This window comes from Pediculus humanus, genomic scaffold (assembly GCF_000006295.1).
Source record: "Pediculus humanus corporis 1103172108318 genomic scaffold, whole genome shotgun sequence".
Lineage (NCBI taxonomy): Eukaryota > Metazoa > Arthropoda > Insecta > Psocodea > Pediculidae > Pediculus > Pediculus humanus.
In genome coordinates, this window is record NW_002987887.1 from 712987 (window position 1) to 739256 (window position 26270).

Here is a 26270-nt window from a genome sequence, read left to right on the forward strand (position 1 = left end):
TTTTTGTGTCTTCATCTGTTCCTCTCTTTGTATTTTCATATATCACTCTTTCTCTCCCTCTTTCGTGTCACCCAACTGTCTCTCTCCCTCTCTCTCTCTCATTTTTTTCCTGTGTGTATACTTCGATCTTTCTTTCTCTCTCTCTCTTTGTAACTCCTTTCAATGCCTTCATCTCACACGCTTTTCTTTCCATTTCCAGTCTTTCTTGTAACTTTTTTTCTGTGTCTTTTCGTTTCACTCCATCTCTCTCTCTCTCTCTTCCTCTCTGTATTTCGATCTTTCTCTTTCTCTTTTTGTGTCTTAATCTGTTTTTCTCTTTGCATTTTCATTTATCAGTCTCTCTTTTCTTAATCCCTCTTTTTCTCTGTATTTCGATCTCTCTCTCTTTTTGTATCTCTATTGATCCTTTTCTTTGTATTTTCATCTATTACACTCTTTCCATCCCTCTCTCGTATACCCCAACTGTCATCTTCCTCTTTTCCCCGTTTCTTTATTCTTTCCACGAAATAAAAACACATAAAAAAAATTTTATGAAAGGTTTTCTGATCGTCACTCAGGCTCAGTAAACATTGTTTTATTTATTATTATTGTTGTTGTTGTTGTTGTTTGTTCGGTTTTGAAATGGAGAATGATATATAAATATATTAAAATCGTTTTTTTTATTTTATAACCGTTTCGATGTCGTTTGTATATTTCAGTTTTTTTTTTTTTTGCAAAAGAACTATCGGTTGGATACTATAAAAAGAGAAGAAAGGAAGAGAGAGAGGGGTTATCACATTGAATTTTTTTTTTTATTAAAGGTAATTATCATCGTCTTAATCATCTTTTTTACTTTACGGAAAAAACGACAGAAGCAGACGACAAAAAATTTGTTTACCTGTTAGGTAAGGTAACTTTAAAGTTTGTTTGCGTATGTTTGTCGCTTTTTACTTTTTCTTTCCCCCGCCATTAAGATTACAACATGCCAATTTTTTAAATTGTATTATCATAGAGATATAAATTTTCTATTTCTTTTGTTTCCCCCCCCCTCCCTTTTATAATTAAAAAAAATTATTTTAAAATTATTTATTTATTAACTCTCATCCATTTCTTTCATCTCAACGAAACAAAAAACATTAATGTCGTGCACTCTATCGTCAATAATTTTAACTAATTATATAATTTCCATTATTTTTTTAAATCACGTGATTAATACGTCATCGAAAATGGCTGAAGTTGAATTTTTTTTTTTCCGATTAATTACTTATTAAATATTAAATAAAATAAAAAAAAAATATAGAAATTTGTCTTTTTTTCGATCACGACTGATGCAAACGGTAAATTAAAATAATTACAACTACGTTTTTACAATGATATATGTAAATGCCATTACATTCATTAATCCTAACCAAACCTGGTTGAAAATAAATTGAATTTATAATAATAATAATATTAATTAAAAAAATTAACATTGTTAAAAACCTTAATTTACTCTTTTAAATTGATTTAAATAATATTTAACGTTTGAAAAAATGATTCATTTATCTTTTGAAATAATAAAACAATTTGATTTTCCTAATTCGAAATACAAATAATGTCACAAATCGATTATAATATTTCCCATAGTTTATTTTAAATACCTTTTCGATTAACTTTCATTGAAATCGTTTTAATAAAACAATGGCTTTTAAATCGTCAACTCACTTTTCGACAAAAATATTCTTACTTTTAATTTTTAAAAAAAAATCAGAATCATTCGACAAGACCAGAGTTTTTTTTTTTTGAATAATTTTATTAAAATATCAAATAAACACCGAAAATATTTTATCGTTACAAAAAAAATTTTTTTTTTTTTTAGATTTGTCGTTTGACTTTCAAAATGTTTTTTTTTTTTTTTTTCGAAACAAATGGACAATATTATAATTATAATTAGTATTTTTTTACTATTTTTATCATAAATTTAGTGGTATGTTAGGCCAATAATTTGGCGATTTCATATCGCAATATTTATCATAACTTAATTGTATTGCAGTTTCCATTCCGATTATTTTCGACGAATCATCACCGTATAAATATTTCATTTGAGCATCTCTTTTAAGTTTTCTAGAATGTAATTCTTCAATTTTTTTATCCATTGTTATCATATTTTCATTTGCTTCCCTTTCTTTAACTAATCGTGAAGAAAAAATAAAATAAAATAAAATAAAATAAATAAATAAATAATAATAATTCGTCAACACTCGATAAGAACTCTAGATAATTAAATTACCTAATTTCATTTTTCTCCTGTATGAATCTTGAAAAAATTTAATCATTTCTTCCGATAATTCAAATTCAATTTCATCATCATCATCATCAATTTCTACATCATTATGTTTAACATAATTGTTGACATCGTTATATTCGATCGGATTATCATTAAATTGATATGCAAAATTTTCTTCGCTGCTGCTTTCGTTATAACTATTCATTTTATTTTTTAAATAATTATTAAAATATTGTGTTTTGACAGAGAGATTACTATTCGAATTGTAATCGAGTGAATTGTTGACATCTTGCGGAACATTTGCGACTTGATTGTTTGCTCCCACATCACCGCCGTTCATCAAATGCGGCAAATGATTTCTTATTATGTGTTTCAAATATTTATTTTCTTCTTCCAACGTTTTAGCACAAGCTTTCCAACGTGCGATCGAATGATAATTATACCAATCGAACGCTTTTTTATAATTAGACCAATACCAAGATGATGTTAAATTATTATTATTATTATTATTATTATTATTATTATTAGTATTAGTATTTGTATTTGTAGAATCCAATGGTATTTTTTGTAATCCTTTTGAATATTCAATATTACGCTGTGGCATTGACGACGGTGAATCCATTTTAATGTTAAAAAATTTTTTATTATTATATTTCGTTTTACCTTTTATTATTTTAAAATTTATCGGTGACGATTTTCCTTTTTTATTTTTTCTATTATTATTATTATTATATTTATTTTTACGCCTTTTATTTTTTTTAGTTTTTTTTATATTATAAAAAAAATTAGATTTATTACTATCAACGTCGACGATGCAATTTAATTCAATTTTTTTCGTTTTCAATTCCGAATTCATTGTAATAAAACATGACTGATAATCATTTTGAATTTATTTTGTGGCACACACGAAAAGAAAAAAAAAAAAAAAAAAAAAAAACCGTATTCGAAATTTAATTTAATAATAATAATAAACAAATAAAACGTGGCATTAGACTATTTGAAAACCTCGTCTTATCATTAAGCAAAGTATTATTATTTGTAAATCATGTTGAAGGTAACATGATGAGAAGAAAAAAAAAAAAGTTTTTTTTAATTAATTAATTTATTTATTTATTTTTTTATGTTTTAAATTAAAATTTTTAATGTTATCAAGGTATAAAAAAAAAAAATTAATTTTATTAATAAATTAATAGAAAATATAAATTAATAAAAACTTTTTTTCTTTTTTTTTTTTTTCCTAGAAAAAAATATGCATGAAAAACTTTAATGAATTTATCTACAACATAAAGTATTATAAAAAATTTTGTATTAATTATTAAAAAAAAAAAAAAGATTTTTGAAAAGTATTAATTACTTATTTTAATGAAATATTTGTAGTATTTTATTATTATTATTATGTTTTCTTATAAAAAAAGGTGAGTTTGCTATTAATCATTTACTAATCGTAACAATAAATAAATTTGTCATCATATCAAACGGTATTAATTAATTAATTAATTTTTTTTTTTTTCTCGTATAATTTCAGGTAAAACAACAAAAAAATAAATTTTTCAGAGTAATCAATCCTTCGATTTCAAAAACTATTACAATATATCATTTTTATATATAATTAAACAAACATTTTAAAAAATTTAGTCGAATGCATCAGTCATTACATAACAAACAATACAACAACAACAATAATGGAAATTGTTAATATTATTACGAGATGACATATTAATAATTAAAAAAAAAAAAAAAAAAAAAATGAATCGTCGTGATGATAATAATAATAATTTTTTTGTTAATTCAATCGATGATAAACAATTAAAAAAATTATTATTATTAATCGAGTCGGATAAATCGAAATCAATAATAATAATAATAATAATATTGAAAAGGGTAAAAATTAATAAAAGTATTAACCGATTGAAGGGTAATGGAGGAGATGGTACGATTAATAGAATTTTCAATTCGAATAATGAAAAAGGCAAAAAATCTAAATCTGGAAACTCAATCGCAGAGAAATCTTCTGTTTACATGTGTAAATACTGTTCAAAAATTTATCCATCGAAAGGTAAACGATCCCTCCCTCCCTCCCTCCCTTATTTCTGTCAATAATAATAATAATGATACTTTTAGGGGGTTGGAGATATCACGTTCGTACGACACACGATGAAAATTACCGACCTTTTCCATGCGAAATATGTCGAAAATTATTCAAAGTGAAAAAAAATTTACAATATCACGAGAATTCGGTTCACCGTCGTTTGAAATTACATTTATGCGATTTGTGCGGTAAACGTTTCGCGTCTAAACACGGTTTGAAAATCCACAAAATATGTCACGGGGGTGAAAAAAATCATCCCTGCGATGAATGCGGTGCTAAATTCGGCACGAGGGGAAAATTAAATTCGCATAAGAGCGTACACGACGATCGGAAAAGGTTCATGTGTCACGTTTGTCCCAGGAAATTTCGTTTGAAAAAGGATTTCGATATACACGTGAGAACTCACACGGGTGAAAAACCTTTTAAATGTTCCACGTGTCATAAATATTTCTCATCGTCGACGCACGTGAAAAAACACGAAAATATTCACCTTAAAAAAAAAAAAAAAATGGAGAAACGGGAGGAAAAATGAAAACGGGAGCAAAAGGTTGACGAACCTTATCGATTATTCCATAAACCAACCTTAAATTTGACCGCCATTTTGATTTTTTTTTTTGTTTTAATGATAAATTTTAAAGTATTTAAAATGTTTATGTTTTTTTTTTTGTTAAAATTTTATATAAATAAATTTTTTATTTTTTAGAACTTTTCGATTTGTTTAAATTCGAAACGAACGTAAACAGACAACAACACGTGAATTTATTTATATTTATAGATACGCCCCTGACGTGACACAACAACAGCAACAACAACAACAACAACAACAGAAAAAAAGAAATTTGCTTGTAAATCTCATAAAAGATTTTTTAAAGTTCAAAGGTTAAAAATCAAGAAAGAAAACTCGCGTTCGAGATATCGAAATAAAGGATGCGTAAAAAATTATGAATTGTTAGTCATTCGATATATCGAAAATGTTTTCCCCTCCCACCTTTTTTCTTTTACTCTTTCCACCGATAACCTTAACACAAAAATTTTTCGTTTTCTTGTTAGAAATTAAAAGACGACATTAACGATGACAATTTCCGGTTCGTAAAAAAAAAAAAAAAAAAAAATTTTTGTCGAGTTTCTATTTTTAATAAAATTTTTAATAAAATGACGACTGCCATGTGTTTTGTTTTGTTTTTTGTTTCTCTACGTGTTAAGTTAATAATACTTCGTTTGGCATGAAATAATAAAAACAAGTAGTAATAAATCTTAAATGGGGAAAAACCCTCATTTCCGCCCCCCCCCCCCTTCTTTAAGTTTTTTGTTCTCGAAAGCGTCAATTAAACGAGACGTTGATTAAGTGTCGGTTTTTTTTTTTTTCGAATTCATTGATGCGGTTAAAAGAGTTTCACGTTTAATAAATTTCTTTTACTCCTACTCCTCTCCATAAAAAAAAAAAAAAAAAAAAAAAAAAAAATCAGGCTCCGTGAATTTGTAATATTAAAATAATAATAATAATAATAATGATAATAAATTTTCATTTGTAATAATTTCCGGTTATTTAAAAAACGCAAAAAAAAAAAAAAAAATTTGAAAATGTTTTCGTATCTGACAAGATTACTAAGGTTTAGTTTAGAAAAAATTGACTACTGACACGTTCCATATCCGGTTACAACAAATCGAAATGATTTGTGTGATCAACAAATTCATATCGAGCCGAAGAACTGTGAGAGAGGTAACAAACCGGATATCATCCAAAGGGATTGAAAGTGTTAGACAATACCTGGAATGCTGCTGGAAAACCTTTTGCAAATTAACAAGAGTAAACGTTAAAAGTAATGACAATGATGATAATAATAATAATAATAATGCAAAAAAAAATTACAAAAATTTTCCGGCTTCACATTTTGCTAAAGATAATAATAATAATAATAATAATAATAATAATAAAGTCAACGGCCATACCGTGCTGGTCACACCGGTTCCCGTACGATCACCGAAGTTAAGCAGCATCGGGCGTGGTGCAAACTTGGATGGGTGACCGTTTGAGAACGCCACGTGCCGTTGGCTTAAAAAGAGCAAAAATGAGAACAAGACAAAGTGAGAACCAAAAACAAATATTGTTCTACTGTCGACCTGAGGCAGCTCGACGAGAATGTGAATTTCACTGCTTCTGACCCTGGCCACTCCAAAGATGTTAGTCACTGGAGCCCAGTTCAGGAGACAAATCGTTCCCATCGAATAAAGATGGACTCAGGAAGACCTTCAAGAATTGATGTGGTGCTATCTTATAATAAGTGGCACCACCGAAATTCGAGTATTTGTCCCTAAGGAATCGGGTAGAAACCTCGGATAAATACTTAAAAACTCCGACAAGTAGCCTTGTCGTGTTTAATGGTAGATAATAATAATAACCATAACTATCAGAAGGTAATTCCTAAAGTCCGCCAAGACGATATGTGCCGAATTTGCCTATCGCAGCCGGAAACAATCGATCATTTAATTTCCGGTTGTTCGATATTGGCAAAACATTAATGCCTAAAGAAGCACGATAAGATTTGTCAATATCTCCATTGGAATATCTGCCGAGAATATAGAATGGATGGATTACCCAAGGAGTGGCACCGACCCCGGTTACGACAGTAGGTTCATGCACAGTTCTATATGATCAACAAATCCACACTGACAGAACTGTGCCAGCTAACAAACCGGATATCATCTTGAGAAGCATAATGCGGAAAAATGGTGTAAGTTAATTGAAGTATCCGTACCGGCGGAAAAAAAACCACAGCCAAAGAAGCAGAGAAAAGGCTGAAATATAGAAATTTGGAAATTAAAATAACCAGGATGTGGGGAACAAAAACAGAAACGATTCCGGTCATTGTGGGAGCATCACTGGGAGCCATGCCACATTCAATAAAAGGAAATTTAAAGAAGATTATGAAGAACCTAAAAGAAGAAACCATCCAGGAAATCGCACTATGTGGGACGGCCCACATTCTTCGGAAAATATTCTATAAATAGCACCAACGAAATTCAAGCATTTATCCCTAAGGAATCGTCGGGTAGAAACCTGCAATAAATGAACTTAAAAATCCCGACAAAAAAAATCCTGTCGTGTTTAAAAATGAAATAATAATAATAACAATTCCCATCGACTAAGACGATCTCAAGGAAGATTTAAAAGAATTTTCGTGACGTCATAAATTATAACAAGACGAAACCTGCTGAAACATATTCAAGCATTTATTCCTTAGGGATCCCCCCCCGATCGGGTATAAACCTGTTGATAACAGGTTGAAAAAGCTCATCCGACACAACGAATCGTCGCGATTATGAGTGATAATAATAATAATAATAACAAATTCCCTTTTTCTACAACATCCGTCCTATTTTCCAGAACATTCTAACTTTTAAGAATGACGTAAATAATTTTTTTTTTTTTTTTAATAAATAAAAAACTCAACCATATGAAATTTTTCATAAAACGTCAAAAAAAAAAAAAAGTTTCGTGGCAGGAACGATTTTAAAATTTATTAATATTTACAAATAAGCTCCGCCTTTAACGTTTCAATGAACAAAAAAAAAAAAAAAATTTTTTTTCGATGCCAAAACGTTCATTTTCTAAATATTGTAATGCGAACGGTTTTTTAAATTATAAATTTAATAAAAGTAATTGTTTTTGTTTTAAATCAAATAACGAACGCTTTCGAATACGACAAACGAACGGCCATTTTTAATTTTTTTTCGGAAATTATTTTTCGTATCGTTATCATCATCATTATTATTATTATTATTATTAGTGATTTTAGTGCGTGAATTTTTCTATATCGCATTTGATAATGATAATAAAAACCGTTCGGATTAATAGAATGATATTTAAACGACATTTTTATTTACACGAAATTTTTTTTTTTATTATTTTTAACTTAACGGTTTTTTTAATTTTTTTTACGTTCGGTAAATTAATCATTATTATTATTATTATTATTATTATTCGAACAGGTCAAATTTTTTTTTTTTTTTGCTAATAGAAACCTTTTTTTTTTTTGGTAGGTTTTTGTTCGGGTATAAAAAACGTTAGAATATTATTACCACCCATCGTACAAGTCGGTTCGTCGGCAAATTTATTATGTCTTTTCGACGTGGAAGAAGATTCGTTATATTCCGTACAATGGTATAGGGGAAAATTTGAATTTTACAGATATTTACCCGATGAAATACCACCGATAAAAATTTTTCACATACCTGGATTTTACGTGGATGTAAGTCACGACGACGATGATGATGATGATGATGATAATTCCGATAAAAATTAAAATTTTCCTTTTGTAGATTTTCACATCGACGAAACATCAGGTCACATTAACAAACATATCAGGTCACGTGAGCGGAGAATTCAGTTGCGAAATAACAACGGACGTACCTAAATTTAAAACTTGCAAAGGTTCCGGTAATTTAACTGTCGTTAATTTAAATATTAATTTTTCCGTTATGAATCGACATTTTCAAATCGGCGATTTGATTATTGCTAATTGTTCGTTCGAACCGTTAATATCATCGACGAAATTAATTTTTTATTGGAACGTTATACCCGTGAGTGATTTTTATAAAAAAAAAATTTTCCATTTATTCGTTTTAACGCGAAGTAAAAATTTTCATTCGTTTTCAGATACCGGAAAAATTTTTAAAAAGGTTTAACGATAATCACGTCGCCATGACAGTTAATTCATCGAATTTTATATCCGATGAAATATTCATTCAATTAAGATGTGCTGCCATTTTTGACGATGTTTATTACATAACGAGTAAATCGATAACATTACGATTGGAAAAACAATCGTTTGTACAACAAACATCGTGTGTCGATCGTATTCAAATTATCAAATATTTTTACACACCCGCCATATTGCTTTTTTTTTTTAACCTGCGATTCGAATTTTGAGTGAGAAAAAAACCGTTACGTCACGATTTGAATTTCACTTTTTTTTCTCTTTTTTTCTCAATTTCAAACTTAATTCACTATTTAGATTTTCATTTTTTTTTATTATTTTCATTCGTTTTCACTTTTTTTTAAAAAAGATATTCTTTTTTTAAAGAAAAAAACCGTTTTTTTACATTGTTAAGACGCTTATTGCAATAGCCCAAACTTTACACGATTGATTGTTAACGTTGTTGTCGCGTTTGTTTGTTTGTTTGTTTGTTTTTATTTCACTTTAATTATAAACTTTTTACTTAAAACTTTTTAAATTTGAATATTTATCCGGTATAAATTAACAAATAAATATTAATTTTCATACAAAAACTAAAAAAAAAGTGTGTTCCTCCATTTTTATTTCGCGAACTCTACTGGTTGGAAAATGAATTAAAAGAAAAAGAAGAAATAATAATAATAAATATAATTATAAATTCAAGAGATAATTTTCATTACAAAGGTTATTACCTTGAAAAATTCGTACAATGTGAAAGAGAGAGAGAGAGAGGGAATAAAGTACGATTTTGAAGATTCGTTACAAGTGTAAAAAAAAGAAAAAAATTAATCAAATGACGGAACACGGTGAATTTTTACGTTCGAAATCGGAAAGTTTAGATTTAACGTTTCCAGTTCCATGGGGAGTGATAGAGGGAAAATGTTGGGGAGATCCATCACAATCACCCGTTCTAATGATTCACGGACTACAAGATAACGCAGGAACGTTCGATAGACTCGTTAATTTGTTACCCGATTCATTTTATTACGTTTGCATAGATCTTCCAGGTCATGGTAAATCCACAAGGTTTCCAAAAGGTGTTTTCTTGGATTTTATGCTATTTTTAAGTTCCGTACGAAGAGTCATATTACAACTCGAATGGAGGCAATTTATAATAGTGGGACACAGTTTCGGTGGACAATTGGGATCATACTATGCAGCTTTTTATCCTGAAGAGGTTAAAAAACTCATCATGCTCGATACATTGGCACCATTTGCAGTACCATTGGATCGACATTTGCAACATTGCAAGGATAGTATTAAAAAAATGATTGAATTAGAAAAAAAATTATCAAATTCAAATCCTCCTAATTATACTCATGAAGAAGCGATTAATAGGTTGATCAATAGTCGAATGTCACCCATATCAAAACAAGGAGCCGAAATTTTAAGTTTGAGAACGTTGAAAAAAAATAAAAATAATTTTTATTACTTTTCAACAGATCAAAGATTAAAATACAATTTACAGGCACCCATAACACCTGAAATTCATTTCAATGTCATTTCACACATAACATCTTCAGTATTAATTATAATAACAAATTCTTATTTAAAATTTGTCGAATCTTATCGTAAGGGTCATTTAGATTATGAAACATTACAATTTTTTAATAAAAAAAATAATTTTCAAATCGTTTCCATTCCCGGTCATCATGATGTTCATAATGATGAGCCTCATTTGGTAGCCCCCCACATAGAAAAATTTATAACATTGCCAAAATCGGTTTTGTAAATTATTTTATTTATATTGTAACCATTATGCTTCCGGAAACATAAGCCAAAAATTTTATTATTATTTTTTTTATATGGTATTGTTTACACAAATTGATATTAAATTTACATTCGAATGTGAAACATTTTATTAATGTTAATAAATAAATAAAAAATAATATTTTAATAAAATAAAATTATATTAAATATATTTATATATTTATTAAATTTACAAAACAATTTTTTATCATTATCAATCAATCAATCAATCACCTTTTGATACTTTTTTTTTTCAGGTAAATCATAATAATAATTGAAAATATAAAAAAACAAATGACAATCGAGATGATCCTTTTCGATTGTCTTTTGTTGTCCCCAATAAAAGACATTAATAAAATTTAATTGATCAACATTATAAAACAAAACAATAATAAAAAAAAGAAAATCATTTAGTAATAATAATAATGATTAAGAAGAAAAATAATTAATTTTATTACATCATCATTATAACGATAACCAAAATCTTTGTGTTATGTTAATAAATTTTTAAACTCTGCAATTTAAATTATTATTATTATTATAAAAGGCACATTCTGCATATGTGAAAATATTTTTTTTTTAACTAAAGGATCAATAAATCAACCTCATCATAATAATTTATCGATTAAAGGTAAAAAAAATAATAATGATGAATCAATACATAGTTTCGATTATAAAAATAAAAATGATGATAATTATAAGAACATGATTGATTTTAATAAAATAAAATTAATTTTTCTTATTTTTTTAAGTTTTGGTCAATAAAATTTAATAGTTTTTAAAAAAAAAAAAGAGATAAAATTATTAACTTGTCGATAAAAATATTATTATCACAGAAAACATGTCACAACACAAAAAAATAGTTATTTATCACACAAATTTCAATTTGATTTTTGAGATCATTCATAATGTCATTCAACCTTCTGTTTTTTTTTTTACATATTTTAAATAAATATCATTTGTAAAAATTTTATTATTTTGTAAATTTGCAAATATTTTTCATAGGTTTGAATGTTTTCAGCATTTATCAATTGTTTTCGATAAGATGTTAAATGAGAATTACCGGAATATGTCACTGGTGAATCCAATGGACAATTTGTCGGAACATCAGATTCATATCCTTTTTCATCTTTATTAATTTTATTCTTTTTAATTGTCACTTCACAATCGATGAGATTTAAATTTATATCAAAACAAAAACGAATTTCGTTTAAATAATATTGTTTTATCGAAACCTAAAACAAAGGAAAAAAACAAATTCATTATTATTATTATTATTATTTTTGGTTTAATGAATGAAATAGTTTTGTATTAAATTTCTTACTCCTCTGTAACATTCAATGTAAACATCTCTCCCTAATAGATTTCTCATTCTAAATTCTAAATCTCTCACGTAGATGCCGTTCGGTGATGGCACAACCTTCAAACGATTAAATATCTCATTTAAATTGTATTGTTTATACAAATCGAGTGCTTTTTCAAAATATTTCAATTGTGTGTCGAGATAATCGATTGATGCCGATGCTGCACAAGTTCCATGTTTTGTCCATTCGTGATTCCAAAATGATGTCGATTGTGGATGTTGAATATCCGGCCAATGTATTCTCATTTCGTTCACAATGGGTTCTATTTGTGTTATATCAAAATTCCAACTACCGTTGCAATAAAACGGTCCTTTTATTTTACCCTTTTGTGGCCATAAACCGTGTATGGTCCACCTGTCAGGATCTCCAGGTAATAAACATTGTCTGCAAGTGAAATTTAAACAAACGACATAAATACAAATCGTTTGTGTTGAAATTTTATCGATGAAAACAATTAACAGATGTTATTACTTTGAGCCTTTTTCTTTGAACGATATGCAAGCAGTTGGAAGCCATCTTTGCGATAATATAAAATAATCGATTTCTAATTTCCCTGGCGGTTTCGTATTAGAATTGAGAATTAATAATATAATACCTCCACCGAAAAGTATAAACAATGAACGTTTGAAAAACAATGAGCTTTTGTCTCGTAAATTAGGCGGCGTAGAAAACGTATTCAATTGTCCGATCATATTAACTGTAATAAAATAATTAATCAAACGTTTTTTTTTTAATTATTTAAAATAAAATATAATAAAATTACGATAATAAATTAACGAACGTTTATAAAAATAATAAAAAATTACGTACGAACACGATATTAAAACAAAAAAAATTACATACGTTTGTAAAAAATAACGTAAATAAAACTCGCCTATTTTTTTTTTTTTTTTTTGTGTTAAAAATTTATTTCGTCTTAAAAATAAAAATAAAAAAAAAAAAATTTTTACGTAACGAACGTGAAATGTTTATTCCATTATTATTATTTTCTTTTTTTTAAATTAAATTATTAATATTAATTATAATTTTTACGAATTGTTATCAAACTTAAAATGAGTTTTCAAAAAAAAAAATAAAAATAAAAAAAATAAATTTGAATTCACTTTTAGTTTAGACAATTGTATGTGGTTGAATCGAAATCATGTATCTCTATGGTTTTATCGAAATTATGTTTTTCTATGGTTTTCGCCATTATTTATTTTGATTTTGAAAACAATAGTAGGCAGAATTTTTTTTTTTTTTTTTAAATTAAATACGGGAATTATAATACAAAATATAATTCAAAACGTAACGTTTTTTTTTTTTTTAATTATTTATGAACATTTTTATAATATTTAAATAATTATTAAAGTATTTCAATTAGATTTTAAAAGAAAAAAAAATTTTTTTTTAAGGTTGGAACAAATATAGTTATTGGTAATTTTTTTTTTTTTTTTTGAATTATAATTTATTCAATGATTATATATTTTACAAAAATATACATTTAATTTAATTTTAATTAAAGTAAATACGATTTGCCAGTTTTTAAATATGAAAAATGTATACAAATCAATAATTATAATTTTTTATTTGTTTACATTTCGTGTTTACGAACGAACTTTTGGGGGTAAAAATATTAATATTATTAAAATATTTACCAAAATGAATTAATCGCTTTTATATTAAATTAATTAAATATTTAAATAAGTATTACAAACTCGATAATATTTGTTTTAATAAGAAAAAAAAAATGGTATTTAATTAATTTTGTAAAGTTGCGCCAATTTTTTTTTTTTTTTTTTTTCATTTTAATAATTAATTATTTTAATAACAACGCGGGAAAAGTATTTAAAAGTTTTCAATTTTCAAACTAAATTAAAAAGAAAAAAATGTAATAAAAGAATAAATCAATTATTATCAATAAAAAAAAAAAAATTTTTAAATAAATATATTATTTAATTTTTTTATTTTTTACATGTTTGTCCGTTTTTTCATTTTGATTCCACCGCCTTTTTTAAACGATCATAATGGAAATAAATATGGCGACACAGAGTGGTAAGCGTCTTTCAGTACAGTTTTGAATAAATGTTTTTTTTTTTTTTTTTTTATTTTTATTAAAATTTTTTTTATATTTAATTATTTAACGGCGTTTTATTATTTAATTAACGCTAATAATTTTTCATTTGTAAGATTCATTTTATTATCTTTTATTTAGTCGTTTGCTTTTTTTTTTTTTTTTTTTTTAATTCTTATTATCTGACGAATTGTCATTATGTTTTAAATGCTGGTTAAATCAAACTGGATAAAAGTTATGCTGTCGCATTGTGGGGAGAAGAAAAAAAAAAAAGAAAAAATTTTTTTTTCTCTCTCTCTCTAATTTAAAATAAATTAAGAGATTTTATTTTTTTTTATTCAATACACGCCAATTATTTTTAAATAAAAAATTAACGTTTGAGTTTTAAATTTTTTAAATTTATTTTATCGACAATTAATTGAATAACTACACAAAAAAAATTTTTTTTTACAACCCTAATATTTACCCCTTTATTTTAAACCAAAAGAATTTTTTTTTGCAATTTACGTTAGCGTAGATAAATTTAAATTTCTAACGGATTTAGATAAATGTTTCAGTTTATAACGTTGAGTAATTGTCCTCCTGTTGGTGATGATGCAATTAAACAAAGAAATTTTTTTTGTACAGAATATGGTATGATGTGGATGAATTCGAGTCAAATAGCACTGTCGCAGGGACAAGGTGGAAATCAATCACTCTCAACTGAAATATTACAAATGGATCCATCAGCTGTACAACTTGACAATCCATACTATCCAATGGCAGTGCCGCCATCATTCGAAACAATGCCAGAGCAGCCGATGGAAATAGAGGGGTATAATTTTTTCTACTCCATTTTTCTTGGATTGTAAATCATGTAATGGTAAATGTTAAATGTTTTTGTAGATTTTTAATGATGCACGATTATGAGCCATCATTTTGCGATGAACCTCCCAAATTTATAACGGCTGCCACTCAAACTTCCACTACAAAATGTAGAAAAATAAAAGCCATCAAACATCCAGGATTAAAATTACAAACTCCAATCGCATATAAATGTGATACAGATCCTAATGTTATACCCATAGAAAAAGATGGAATGGGTAATTAATTATTATTAGTATTATTATTATTTTGTAATTTTTAAGGTTCTGGTGTTTAACCTGAATTTTTTTTTTTTTTAGCCATTTGCGAAAAATGTGGTGCCATAGGAGTAAAACATGCATTTTACACTAGACATAGAAATTATTGTAGTTTAGCTTGTGCGAGAGGATCTTTAGGTTTGACAGATGTTAAATGCGAACCTGGATTAGAAGATGAAAATTCTCAAACCTCTCAAAATTCGCAAAATTCACAAAATTCTCAAAACGTTCAAGAACACAACAGCTATCAATCTTTCAAGGTATTATTTAAACCAAACTTATGTATCACGTGATATTAATTATTGAATTACAAAAAAAAAAATAAATTTAATGCATTGGAAAATTTAGTTCGAAGATGGTGTGGATTTGGACGAGTCGGAATTAGTTACAAAAGAACCCATTCCAATGTGTTTGGGTCCACCTTCGATTGAAAATTTGCCATCTTTTTCTTGTACATCACCGGCATCTAAATTTCAATTTCCAAAATTAGAACTTCCAGAGGAAGATGCTATTTGTGCTCCGAATAAAAAACTAAAACAAGAATTGGCTGGATCGTATAATTGGAGCGATCATTTATCCGAATCTAATTTCGTAGCCGTGCCTGTTTCCTGTTTTAAAAACGTACCTTTTGTTTTTTTTTTTTTTTTCTTATAAAACTCGCATTTGCGTTTATGGGGATTTTTTGTTTAATTTTTTTATTATAATAAATTCAGGTTCCAATGTCTGATTCGTGGGATAACATAACGATCGGTATGAAAGTCGAAGTCGAAAATAAAGATTGCGAAGATTATTGCGAAGCTTTTCCGGATTCGTTTTGGGTTGCCACCGTATTGAAAATCGCCGGGTACAAAGCACTTCTTCGGTACGAGGGTTTCGAACAAAATAACGACAAAGATTTTTGGGTTAATCTGTGTAGTAACAACGTTCATCCCGTCGGGTGGTGTGCCACTCGAGGTAAACCCCTCATCCCTCCTAAAAGTGAGTTTAAAATTTTAAAAAAAAAATTCCTTTTACATCATCAACATCATCATCATCATGATTAATCGTTTAATTTTCTTTTTTTATAGCCATCGAACACAAATATAAAGATTGGAAAGAGTTTTTAGTGGAAAAACTCACGGGAGCGAGAACGCTCCCATCTAATTTTTACACAAAGGTTCAAGATAGTTTAAAATCAAGGTTTAGAGTCGGTTTAAATATGGAAGTCGTCGATAAGAATAAAATATCCCAAGTTTGCGTGGCGTCCGTGAAAAGAATCGTTGGTAAAAGATTACACGTGGAATATTATAACGCCGAACCGGACGATAACGGTTGTTATTATGGATTTTTCCTTCTTTCTTATTTGCACGTGCACACAATACTGCTTTGGTAAATTATCGTTATTAACATTATTATTATTGTTATTTAGGTTTTTGGTGTCACGAAGATTCTCCATTGATACATCCCGTGGGTTGGGCATCAAGAGTGGGCCATTTGATCGAAGCTCCCGAGGATTACATAGAACGATGCGAAAGTGGGGTCATAGAAAAAGATGATGCGACCGAAGAATTATTCACTGCCCCTTTTCAAACATCCGTTTCGACTCCTCGTGACGCACTTTCGAGTGGTAAATTCGAAGAGGGTATGAAATTGGAAGCCGTCGATCCGTTAAATTTAGGGTCCATATGCGTAGCGACTGTGATGAAAGTAAAAGTCTTTTTTTTTAACGGTTTTTTTGTTGCTGGTATTTTTAAATGTGAGCGTCATCCTTTTTCTTATGTTTCGTAGGTTTTGAAAGATAATTATCTCATGATTAGAATAGACAGTTATCCTCCGGATGCGACGGGTTCGGATTGGTTTTGTTATCATTCTTCGTCACCCTGTATATTCCCACCTAGATTTAGTGAAAAAAATTCGATTCCTCTCATACCACCCAAAGACTACAACAAACCCGTTTTCGATTGGAACGATTACATAGGGGAAACATCCGCCGTTCTAGCTCCGGAATCGCTTTTCGAAAAGGTGAGAGAGTGAAAATGTGATTTCGAGTTGGTTTCCGTCGGTCGTTTTTCCTTCAAAAGCAATTTTTTTTTTTTTTGGGTTTGCAGATCGTTCCCGATTACGGTTTCAAAGTCGGTATGCATTTGGAAGCTGCGGATTTGATGGATCCGAGATTGGTTTGCGTGGCGACGGTTGCCAGAGTCGTGGGTCGTTTGTTAAAAATTCATTTCGACGGTTGGGAAGAGGAATACGATCAGTGGTTGGATTTCGAAAGTCCCGATATTTATCCCGTCGGATGGTGTTCGATGGTGTCGCACAAACTAGAAGGTAACGGTTGGAAATGTTTGTTTGTCGTCGAAGAAGGAACGATTTTTACTTATTTCTTGTTTTGAACGGTTTCAGGTCCAAGATCTATACAAAAACCATATCCGAGTAAAAAAAGGCGTAAGAGGATCAAAACGAAACCAACAAGTAAGAAAAACAACAACAACAACAACCACAATAACAACAACAACGGTTTATCCGATAGTAAGTTAAAAGAAAATTTACATCGTAAAAATCGTTGCCTGACTCTGAAACAAGAGACAGACAGCGATAGTTGTAGTCAGGGAGATGGAAGTTCTTATTCAGTAGGTACATATCGTTCGCAATCTAACAAACGAACAAACAAACAAACAAACAAACAAATTGTTTTTACAATGATGTTACCACTGTTTATATTTGTAATTTCTACCCTGAATTTTTTTTTTATTTATTTCTTCAAATAATTAATGTAAATAAAAAAGAAAAATTAATTTTTGTCATCAGCCATGAGTTCGGGAGTACCAGAGAGCAACGTGACATTTACGAAAGAACCCGAAATGGGTAGGGAGCCTTCGGGTCCGGATCAAAGCCTTCCCGTTTCGGCGACTCCTTCTCCAAATGTTTCTACCTCAGTCGTGGTGCGTACGACTATATAAAAATGGATGAAATCCTTTCGGGATAATTAATTAATTAATTAATTCGATTTTCTTTTTGAACTTGTTCAGACATGTAGTACAACCATTATACCAAGGCTCGTTGATGCGGGACAAGGACCAACATCCGGAGGTGGAGGAGGAGGAGGAGGAATCGATAACGAAAACGGTATCCTCAATCCGTCCGAATGGACCGTTGATGACGTCGTTCAATTTTTAAACGTCAACGATTGTTCGGCTTATTCGGAAAATTTTATTAATCAGGTTTGTTTGATGTCATGTCCGACATTTTTATGTCTGTCTCTCTCTCTCTCACTCTCACGCCGTCGCCGGCACCGTCGCCATTACAATACTTTTGGCACGGTGGTGTTTGTTCTTGTCATTATCCCGTTTTTTTTTTTGTGTTTTCTTCCAGGGAACGGATGGGAAATCGTTACTTTCACTCACGAAGGATCAAATAATGGACGTGATAGGTTTTAAAATCGGTCCGACGTTGAAAATTTATCATTTAATACAACAGTTGAAAATAAAATCGCAAAAGGCGAATTTGAAAAAGAGTTATTTGAGATAAGGAGTGTTCGTCCAGTCGTGTTTTCATTTTGAAGGAGAAGAAGAAGAAGGAGAAGAAGATGATGATGATGAATAGAAAGAAGAAGGAGGAGTAGATGAAGAAGGAGATGGATATGGAAAAGAAATAAAAATGATTTAGAAAAGAAGGTTAAAACTTTGCTGTACGTTGATTTTATAAAATTATATTTTATGGACAAGTTTAATAGTAAAAAAAAAATATAATGAAATGAATGAATGAGTGAATGAGTGAATGATTGATTGAATGATTGAATGAAAAAAGAAAGAAGAGGAAAAATGGAAAGAAGAGTCGTTCGGCGACGGCAACGACGAGATTTCCTGGGTTTTTATCATGGCGAAGATTATTCAAGGACGTTAATATGCAGTATTTCTCTACAACAACAACAACAACAAACAACAAACAACAATAATAATAATGATAATAATAATAATAATAGAAATAGTTATTATCGTAACAATAATCATCGTGATTATTATTTAAATTTTTTTTTTTTTTTTTTTATTGCGGTCGCGCGAGTCGTCGCGTTTTCGTGACGGTGATGATGACGACGACGACGACGATGATGATGATGATGATGATGATTCGAATTTGATTTTGATTTTTTTTGTTTTTTTTTTTATAAATATACGAATCGATAAATCAATCAATCAATCAATTATTGATTTAGTTAGTTTTGGTGTAGTTAGTTAGTTAATTTAGTTAATTTAGTTAGTTTAGTTAGTTAGTTAGTAAGTTATTTAGTTAATTTTTTTTCGTTCGTAAAAGAAAAAGAGAGAGGAGAGAGGGAGAGAGAGAGAAAATAAATAATTAAGTTTGTAAAAAGAAAAAGAAAAGGAAAATGTTTTCTCACGTGTTTGTGTTTTTTAATTTTAATTTTTTTATGAAATTAATTATCGATTATGTATATTATTACGTCACTAGTTGCCTTCGTCATCGATTTATTTAAATAATAATAATAATAATAATAATAATAATAATAATAATAATAATGGTAGTATTGATAATAAGAGAGAAAGAATTGTGGAAAGGTTTTTTTTTTTTTTTTTTTAATTTTTTATTATTATTTATTTATTTTTATTATTTTTTATTTTTAAATAACAAAATTAATAATGATGATAATAATAATAATAATAATAATAATAATAATAATGTACGCATTTTTTATTGCGTGACGAAACGTTAGAGAGAGAGAGAGAGAGAGAATTGTCGTCGTCGTCGGCGTCGTTTTTTTTTGTTAACCCAGAAGAAATGTAGCATTTCTGACGGGTATTGACCTTCCCACTGGGTTGCAGGGAGGTGTGGGACTCATACGAAGCCGCATCCCTGCTGAAACTCCCGTAGGAAGTCTATAAAAGACCCTCCTTTATTATTATTATCATTGTAGTTAAGAATTTGTAATGGCGACAGGTATCGCGAGTGCGTGTGCTATTGACGAAAATGTTTTTTTTTTTTTTTTTTAATCAACGCACCGTTTCAGGTTTTTATTATCATTATTATTATTAAAATTGTTGTTGTTGCGCGCTCGTGTCACGTGATCCGTATAATTTCGCGGGTTTTCTTATTTATTTATTTATTTTTGTTGGCATCTCGCGCGCAAGTACAAAATTATTATTATTATTATTATTAATAAACCTGATAATCGAAAATCGGGACGTTAATTTAAAATAATAATAATAATAATAATAATAATTAATAAAATAAATAATAAATAAATCCAAACAGAAATTTATACTCGATTATAATTTACTCACGCCCCCCGTTCTCCTCCCCCCCCCTTTTATTTGCTTTCCGACGGTCGATTTATAATCGATTAAAAATCGATAAATCGATTGTTGGATCGATAAATTTATCTTATTTCAATTGTAAAATGATAGAGTGGGATGGTATTATTATTATTATTGGGGGGGGGTACATAACGGTCGTAAAAGCGGGGGAGGAGGAGGGAAAGAATTCTCGTCGTTGTCGTCGTCATCGTCGTCGCGAAAATTCCGACGGAATCGAAATTTCTAAAAAAAAATTTAAAAAAAAAAAAAAAATTATTTAATTGATGATGATAAATAATAATAATAATAATAACGTTTTTATCGAATTTTCTTTTTTTTTTCTCCAGCGAATTATAATAATAATAATGACGTGATTTTGAAAATTTGTTTTTTGCCTCTCCCCCTTCCCCCCCCGTTCTTCCTTCATTTTAATTATTAATTATTATTATTATTATTTGAAAAAATCGTTGAGATTCTTAAGGAATACGATGGATATTATAATACGCGCGCACGCACACACACGCATAATTTTTTTTCAACGGTAATTTATTTAATTATTATTATTATTATTATTATTTATTATTTGATTTATTTCTTCGTTCGAGAAAAAAGAAGAAAAATTCTTTTTTTTGTTGGAATTCGACGGTTAAAATTTTTCATGTAATCGCGTTGATTCGTGCGCGCGTACGAATATGAATAAAAAGTAAACATGTTTAAAAAAATTAATTTTATTATAATAAACGAAATAAAAAATTCGTTAATTAATTAATTAATTATTGATGATGGTGGAACGATATTATTAATAAACGATATTATTAAATCATTTTGTCCATTTTGTAATTTAAAAAAAAAAAAAAAACGTGAACGAAAAAGTAGGAGGAGGAGGAGAATGAAGTAGAAGAATTAACGATCACATGGCCGGCGTACGAGAAATTTTTTACACAAAACCCGCGTACAAATGCGGCGCGGTACTACTTTTTCAATATGGCGTCGTCAAATTAAAAATTTTTTTTCCACCACGAGTAGTCGTAGTAATGAAAAAAAAAAAATTTTTTTTTTTTTTTTTTATCGGGGAGGTAAGAAAGCGGGGGGAAATAAAAAAAACAAATCGAACGTGACGAAAACGAGAAAAATAAATAAATAATTTTTCATTTGTAAATTGAATTGATTTATTTTTATCTTCTTAAATTTAAAAATTTTTTTTTTTTTTTTTTCAAATTAAATTTTGGACACCCCTGAGTTATTTACTGCGCAGAAGGCCAAGGAGTTCAGCTGGCAGATGTTTGTACCGCATCACCCGCATCACAATTTACTATTAACATACGCGTATAAAAATTAATCCCTATAAATTTGTAAAAAAATATTGTAAATTTTAAATAAAAATGTATTTTTACCATTCATTTTATTCAAATCGATTTTTTATCAATCAATAATCGATATATTTTTAAGCGGAATTCGAAGGGTTTGCATTTAAAAAAAAAAAAAAAATTTCAATAAGAACGCGGTTGAATATCAATAGAGTTAGATTTCAGCTGCTTCCCGCCATTACATTTCGAGTACGTCGCGTATCGTGCGTGCCTGTGTGTGATTTTTTTTTTTTTTTAAATCTTTAATTATTTTGAATTTTTTGTTGTTGTTGTTGTTATTGTTGTTGTGTGTGTGCGCGTGTTTGTTGTAAATAGTTGTTGTCGTCGTTGTTACTGTTTTTTTTTTCTTCTTTTTTTTTTTTTTTTTTCTCTCTACTCCTCTCCAAACTTTCTTTTTCTCTCTCTTATTATTATCATCATTATTATTACTACTACTACCATTAATATTATTCAAACGAGAAAGAGAGAGAGAAAAACAAAAAGGATTAAGTTTTATTATTATTATTATCAAACTATACATTAATAATAATACTAATATTATTATTAATTTAAAAAAAAAAAAAAAAAAAGAAATTTTTAATGAATAGAAAGAAAAAATTTTTTTTTTAGTTTTAATAGTTGTAGTGTGTTAATTAGTGTGGTTTAGTTTGAAATGTCAGTGTTTAGAGGAGAGGAGCATCGGTTTAAGGACGAATATATTCATTCGGACGACAAGGAATTGTCTGCCATCGGCAGGTAAATAAACAAACAAACAATCAAACAATCAAACAAACGCCACCACCACCATCAAACACACACCACGTTTTTTTCTATTCTTATATGGTTATGGGCGTTCACCCCTTTTTCTCATCTTTATAGATTTCTGTAGATTTTTTTTCTTTTCTCTTATCATCATCATCATCATCATCATCATCACCATCATTTAAATTTATTATTTTATCATAAGATATTTATTTGTTTTCATTTTGGCATGGTTGTTGTTGCTGTTGTTGTTTTTCTCGTATTGAATTGTGGTCGGTTAGGAATTGTTGTTTGTCGTTTGTATATATATTTTATTCATTACAAACATACCATGTGGAATTTACTCGATTATAGTTTGACCAAAAAAAACTCTTTATGTGACATAATGTCACTACTTGTTTTAATTTTTTTTTTTCAAACTTGTTTTAATTTTTCTTATTCTCTCTCTCTCTCGAAAAGAATATGTCACATTCTAATGCAATCATTTGTTTTGTGTGTGTTTTGTTTTGTTTTTTTTTTTTTCATTTTTTTGTTTTTCTTATTCTTGTTTGTTATTATTTGGATTCATTTTCGATAGGTGTTATGTAATTGTTATAAAAAAAAAAAAAATTTATGTATATGTATTTTTTGTCGTTGTTGTCGTTGTTGTAGATTTTTTTTTAATTTCATATAGTTTTGTCTTTTTTTATTATTATTATTATTTCTTTTTCTTGTATAATGATATTAACATGCATATGACCTCACCTTGATGACAAATTTAAAATGAAATGATAAGAAATTGTTGCAAAAAATTTTGCAATCGATTTAATTTATTTTTTCTCTGTGTGTTTGTTTGTTTGTCTGTCTCGATTTGTCGCTGGAAATTCTGTCTGGGTTCGAATGAGAATAAAAATATGATAATTTATGTCTGTTGTGATGACATGATCAAATTTGTGTTTGTCCCTTCATCATCAGGGTTGAAAATGATAATGATGATGGGTAATGGGTGATGATGATGATGATGATGACTGCAATGTATGATGGAATGATTTGTGTGTGAAATTTTTTTTTTTTGATGATTGTAAAATTCGAATTGGTTGTTTTCATCATTGTTGTTGGTTGTTGTTGTTGGTTTGTTATCATCATTCAAAGGTATCAAAAGTACTCGAGAAATTTTGTCACATGTATATATATATATATATATACAAATATGGAAATAATTTTAATATCGATATTGATAATGATAATAATGAAAATTGAATTTTTAATAAGCGAGTGGTTAAATGAAGTGACATTGATCATTTCCTGCTGACACATATTATTGTCGATATATCTGAAAATTAACATTTCGGTTTGATTTGACACAACAACAACAACAACAACAACCAAAGCCTAATACTTGTTTGTTTGGAAGTGAGTGTGGGTGCATACATGGAATGTCAATTGATTTAAGGAGGAGGAGGAGATGAGGGATTTTAAAAATAAGCAAAAGAAGGGGGGAAAAGATTTCTTGATTGATTGTGATGATGATTTTTTCTTTTTTCCCTTTTCCTCTAAAAAAAATTATTCCATCTCTCTCAACCAATGCCATTGTCAAATAAGTAGTAGTGGTGATGATGATGATGATGATGATGATTTTATTTAAGTTCACCGAAAGTGTTATTTGTGATTAAGGAAAACATTAGAAACAAGGTTTAGGTCGTTTTTTCTTAGTCTTTTCCTGGATTTTCATAATAATAATACTGATAATGATGTTTAGGTTGATGATGATGATGATGATGATGATGATTATGATAAACGGTTATTAGAAAAAAACGCCAATTGGTTGTTTAGTTAAAGAGCAGAATAGGAGTAGTAGTAGTCGAATAGAGTAGCCTTGGAAACGTATTACAAAAATTCAAATTTTTTTGGCGCCTTTTTTTTTACCTTTGTGAAAATTTTATTTTAAAAACAAACAAAATGTCGGTCGTAGTAACTTTTCCGCGGTTAAAATTGTATCAAATCGTACGTCGTGTACATTGTTGCGAAATACACACGCTCGTGATTTTCTCTCGTGGTTGAAATTCTCCGCACGCCGCCATTTCTACTGCCACTGCACCGCCATTTTCATTCATTTTCCCGATAAACGAATTATATTTATTTCTAACGAAAGAGAGAGAGAGAGAGATTTGCAAATCAATAATTATTCCAATTGGTTCTTCTGATTAATTATAATATTAATTATTTAGTTATTATTTTAAAAATAAACGAGGTGCTCTCTCTCTCTCTCTATCTCTCTCTCACTCTAACACACACGCAATTTCGTTAACCTTTTCTCTGCCCCCCCCCCCCCATCAATCGATAGTTGTTAAGGTTTTTCGAGTCGTTGCCTTTTTTCTTTTCGCGCGTTTTTACATATTCACGTTCTTGAATTTCTCCCCGCCACTGCCGCTGCCGCTCCGGCTCCCCGCAACCGTTTTTTTTTTTTTTTTTTGCTCCCTCCTTTGAAACGGTAATAAATATTACTTACGGTATTTAATTACGTTATAAAAAATAAAAATAAAATTAAATAAAAAAAAAAAACATTTTAATACTGACTCGTAAAAAAAAAAAAAAAGAAAATATGTCAAGGTGGTGTTAATGCACGATTAATGTTTGGTTTTTTTTTTTTTTTTCTTTCTTCTAGAAATTGCACGACGCATTTTTTTTTATTTTGGTCGTTTTATCGAATTTTTTTTTATTTTTAATTACATTTTTTTGTGTAAATGATACTAATAATAATGATGATGATGATGACGACGATGGAAAATTCGGTGATAGAATTTAAGAGTGAGAGATAGAGAGAGAGAGAGAGAGAGAGAGAGAGAGAGAGAGGGGAGCGTCAATGTTTTTTCCGAAACGTTCTTTTTTTTTTCCTTTCCCACCCCCATCCCCCGATATGGGTCGAGGGTGAAAAATGTTAAAAGCTAAAGTATATACGGAATGCGTAAATTCTGCGGGTCGAGAGACACGTGAACGTGCACGTGGGAAAAGTGAAAAAAATTTGTTCGTTTCCGATAAAAAAAAAACCTTTAAAATTTTTGAAAATCTGACCGAATCTTGTGCGATAATAATAATAATAATAGTAATAATTCATGAGAAGTTTATGCTACGGTGATTCCACACAATATAATGAATTTAATAATAATAATAATAATAATAATAATAATAATAATAATAATAATAATAATAATAATAACTCGATAACGGACAAAGTAAAAAAAAAAAAAATTTGAAAGAAATTAAAAATTCACAAGAAGATGAACCATAATGAAACTATTATTATTATTATTACTCCTACTATTTTTTCCCTCGTGCTATTTATAGATTTTGATTTGTAGTAAGGATAATAATGATGATGATTGTGGCAATAGTAGCAAACGTAGTAGTAGCAGAAGCAGTAGTGGTCGCAATAGTAGCTAGCGTAAAAACTCGCTTTTTTTCTTTTCTTTTTGTTTTTTTTTTTTCTTCCTCTTTTCTGCCACGAGGAAAGTGCTCTTACTTATTATTATTATTATTT

General features: G+C 28.7%; 6 protein-coding genes across 6 annotated transcripts; 4 read left to right on the top strand and 2 right to left on the bottom strand.

Moving 5' to 3' along the window:
• Positions 1-1516: 1516 nt before the first annotated feature.
• On the bottom strand, positions 1517-2849 carry Phum_PHUM602460 (uncharacterized protein; the record flags this gene model as incomplete). The annotated part of the gene is made up of 4 exons (XM_002432799.1): positions 1517-1554; positions 1997-2149; positions 2249-2341; positions 2501-2849. The coding sequence occupies 4 exons, from the start codon at positions 2847-2849 to the stop codon at positions 1517-1519; spliced, it is 633 nt and encodes a 210-aa protein (XP_002432844.1).
• A 1415-nt stretch (positions 2850-4264) lies between these two features.
• On the top strand, positions 4265-4866 carry Phum_PHUM602470 (zinc finger protein, putative; the record flags this gene model as incomplete). Its single annotated transcript, XM_002432800.1, has 2 exons — positions 4265-4301; positions 4367-4866. The coding sequence occupies 2 exons, from the start codon at positions 4265-4267 to the stop codon at positions 4864-4866; spliced, it is 537 nt and encodes a 178-aa protein (XP_002432845.1).
• A 3325-nt stretch (positions 4867-8191) lies between these two features.
• Phum_PHUM602480 (beat protein, putative) lies at positions 8192-9482 on the top strand (the record flags this gene model as incomplete). The annotated part of the gene is made up of 5 exons (XM_002432801.1): positions 8192-8279; positions 8376-8584; positions 8655-8915; positions 8992-9165; positions 9447-9482. 5 exons carry the CDS (start codon positions 8192-8194, stop codon positions 9480-9482), a joined length of 768 nt encoding a protein of 255 aa, XP_002432846.1.
• Positions 9483-9863: 381 nt separating this feature from the next.
• Phum_PHUM602490 (valacyclovir hydrolase, putative) lies at positions 9864-10802 on the top strand (the record flags this gene model as incomplete). Its single annotated transcript, XM_002432802.1, has 2 exons — positions 9864-10461; positions 10513-10802. 2 exons carry the CDS (start codon positions 9864-9866, stop codon positions 10800-10802), a joined length of 888 nt encoding a protein of 295 aa, XP_002432847.1.
• A 961-nt stretch (positions 10803-11763) lies between these two features.
• Positions 11764-12875, bottom strand: Phum_PHUM602500 (Ribonuclease Oy, putative; the record flags this gene model as incomplete). Its single annotated transcript, XM_002432803.1, has 3 exons — positions 11764-12054; positions 12144-12567; positions 12655-12875. 3 exons carry the CDS (start codon positions 12873-12875, stop codon positions 11764-11766), a joined length of 936 nt encoding a protein of 311 aa, XP_002432848.1.
• Positions 12876-14784: 1909 nt separating this feature from the next.
• On the top strand, positions 14785-18864 carry Phum_PHUM602510 (uncharacterized protein; the record flags this gene model as incomplete). Its single annotated transcript, XM_002432804.1, has 13 exons — positions 14785-15050; positions 15122-15318; positions 15400-15617; positions 15706-15978; positions 16071-16335; positions 16425-16667; positions 16766-17043; positions 17125-17358; positions 17445-17664; positions 17740-17970; positions 18145-18278; positions 18366-18557; positions 18709-18864. The coding sequence occupies 13 exons, from the start codon at positions 14785-14787 to the stop codon at positions 18862-18864; spliced, it is 2907 nt and encodes a 968-aa protein (XP_002432849.1).
• Between the last annotated feature and the right edge of the window lie 7406 nt (positions 18865-26270).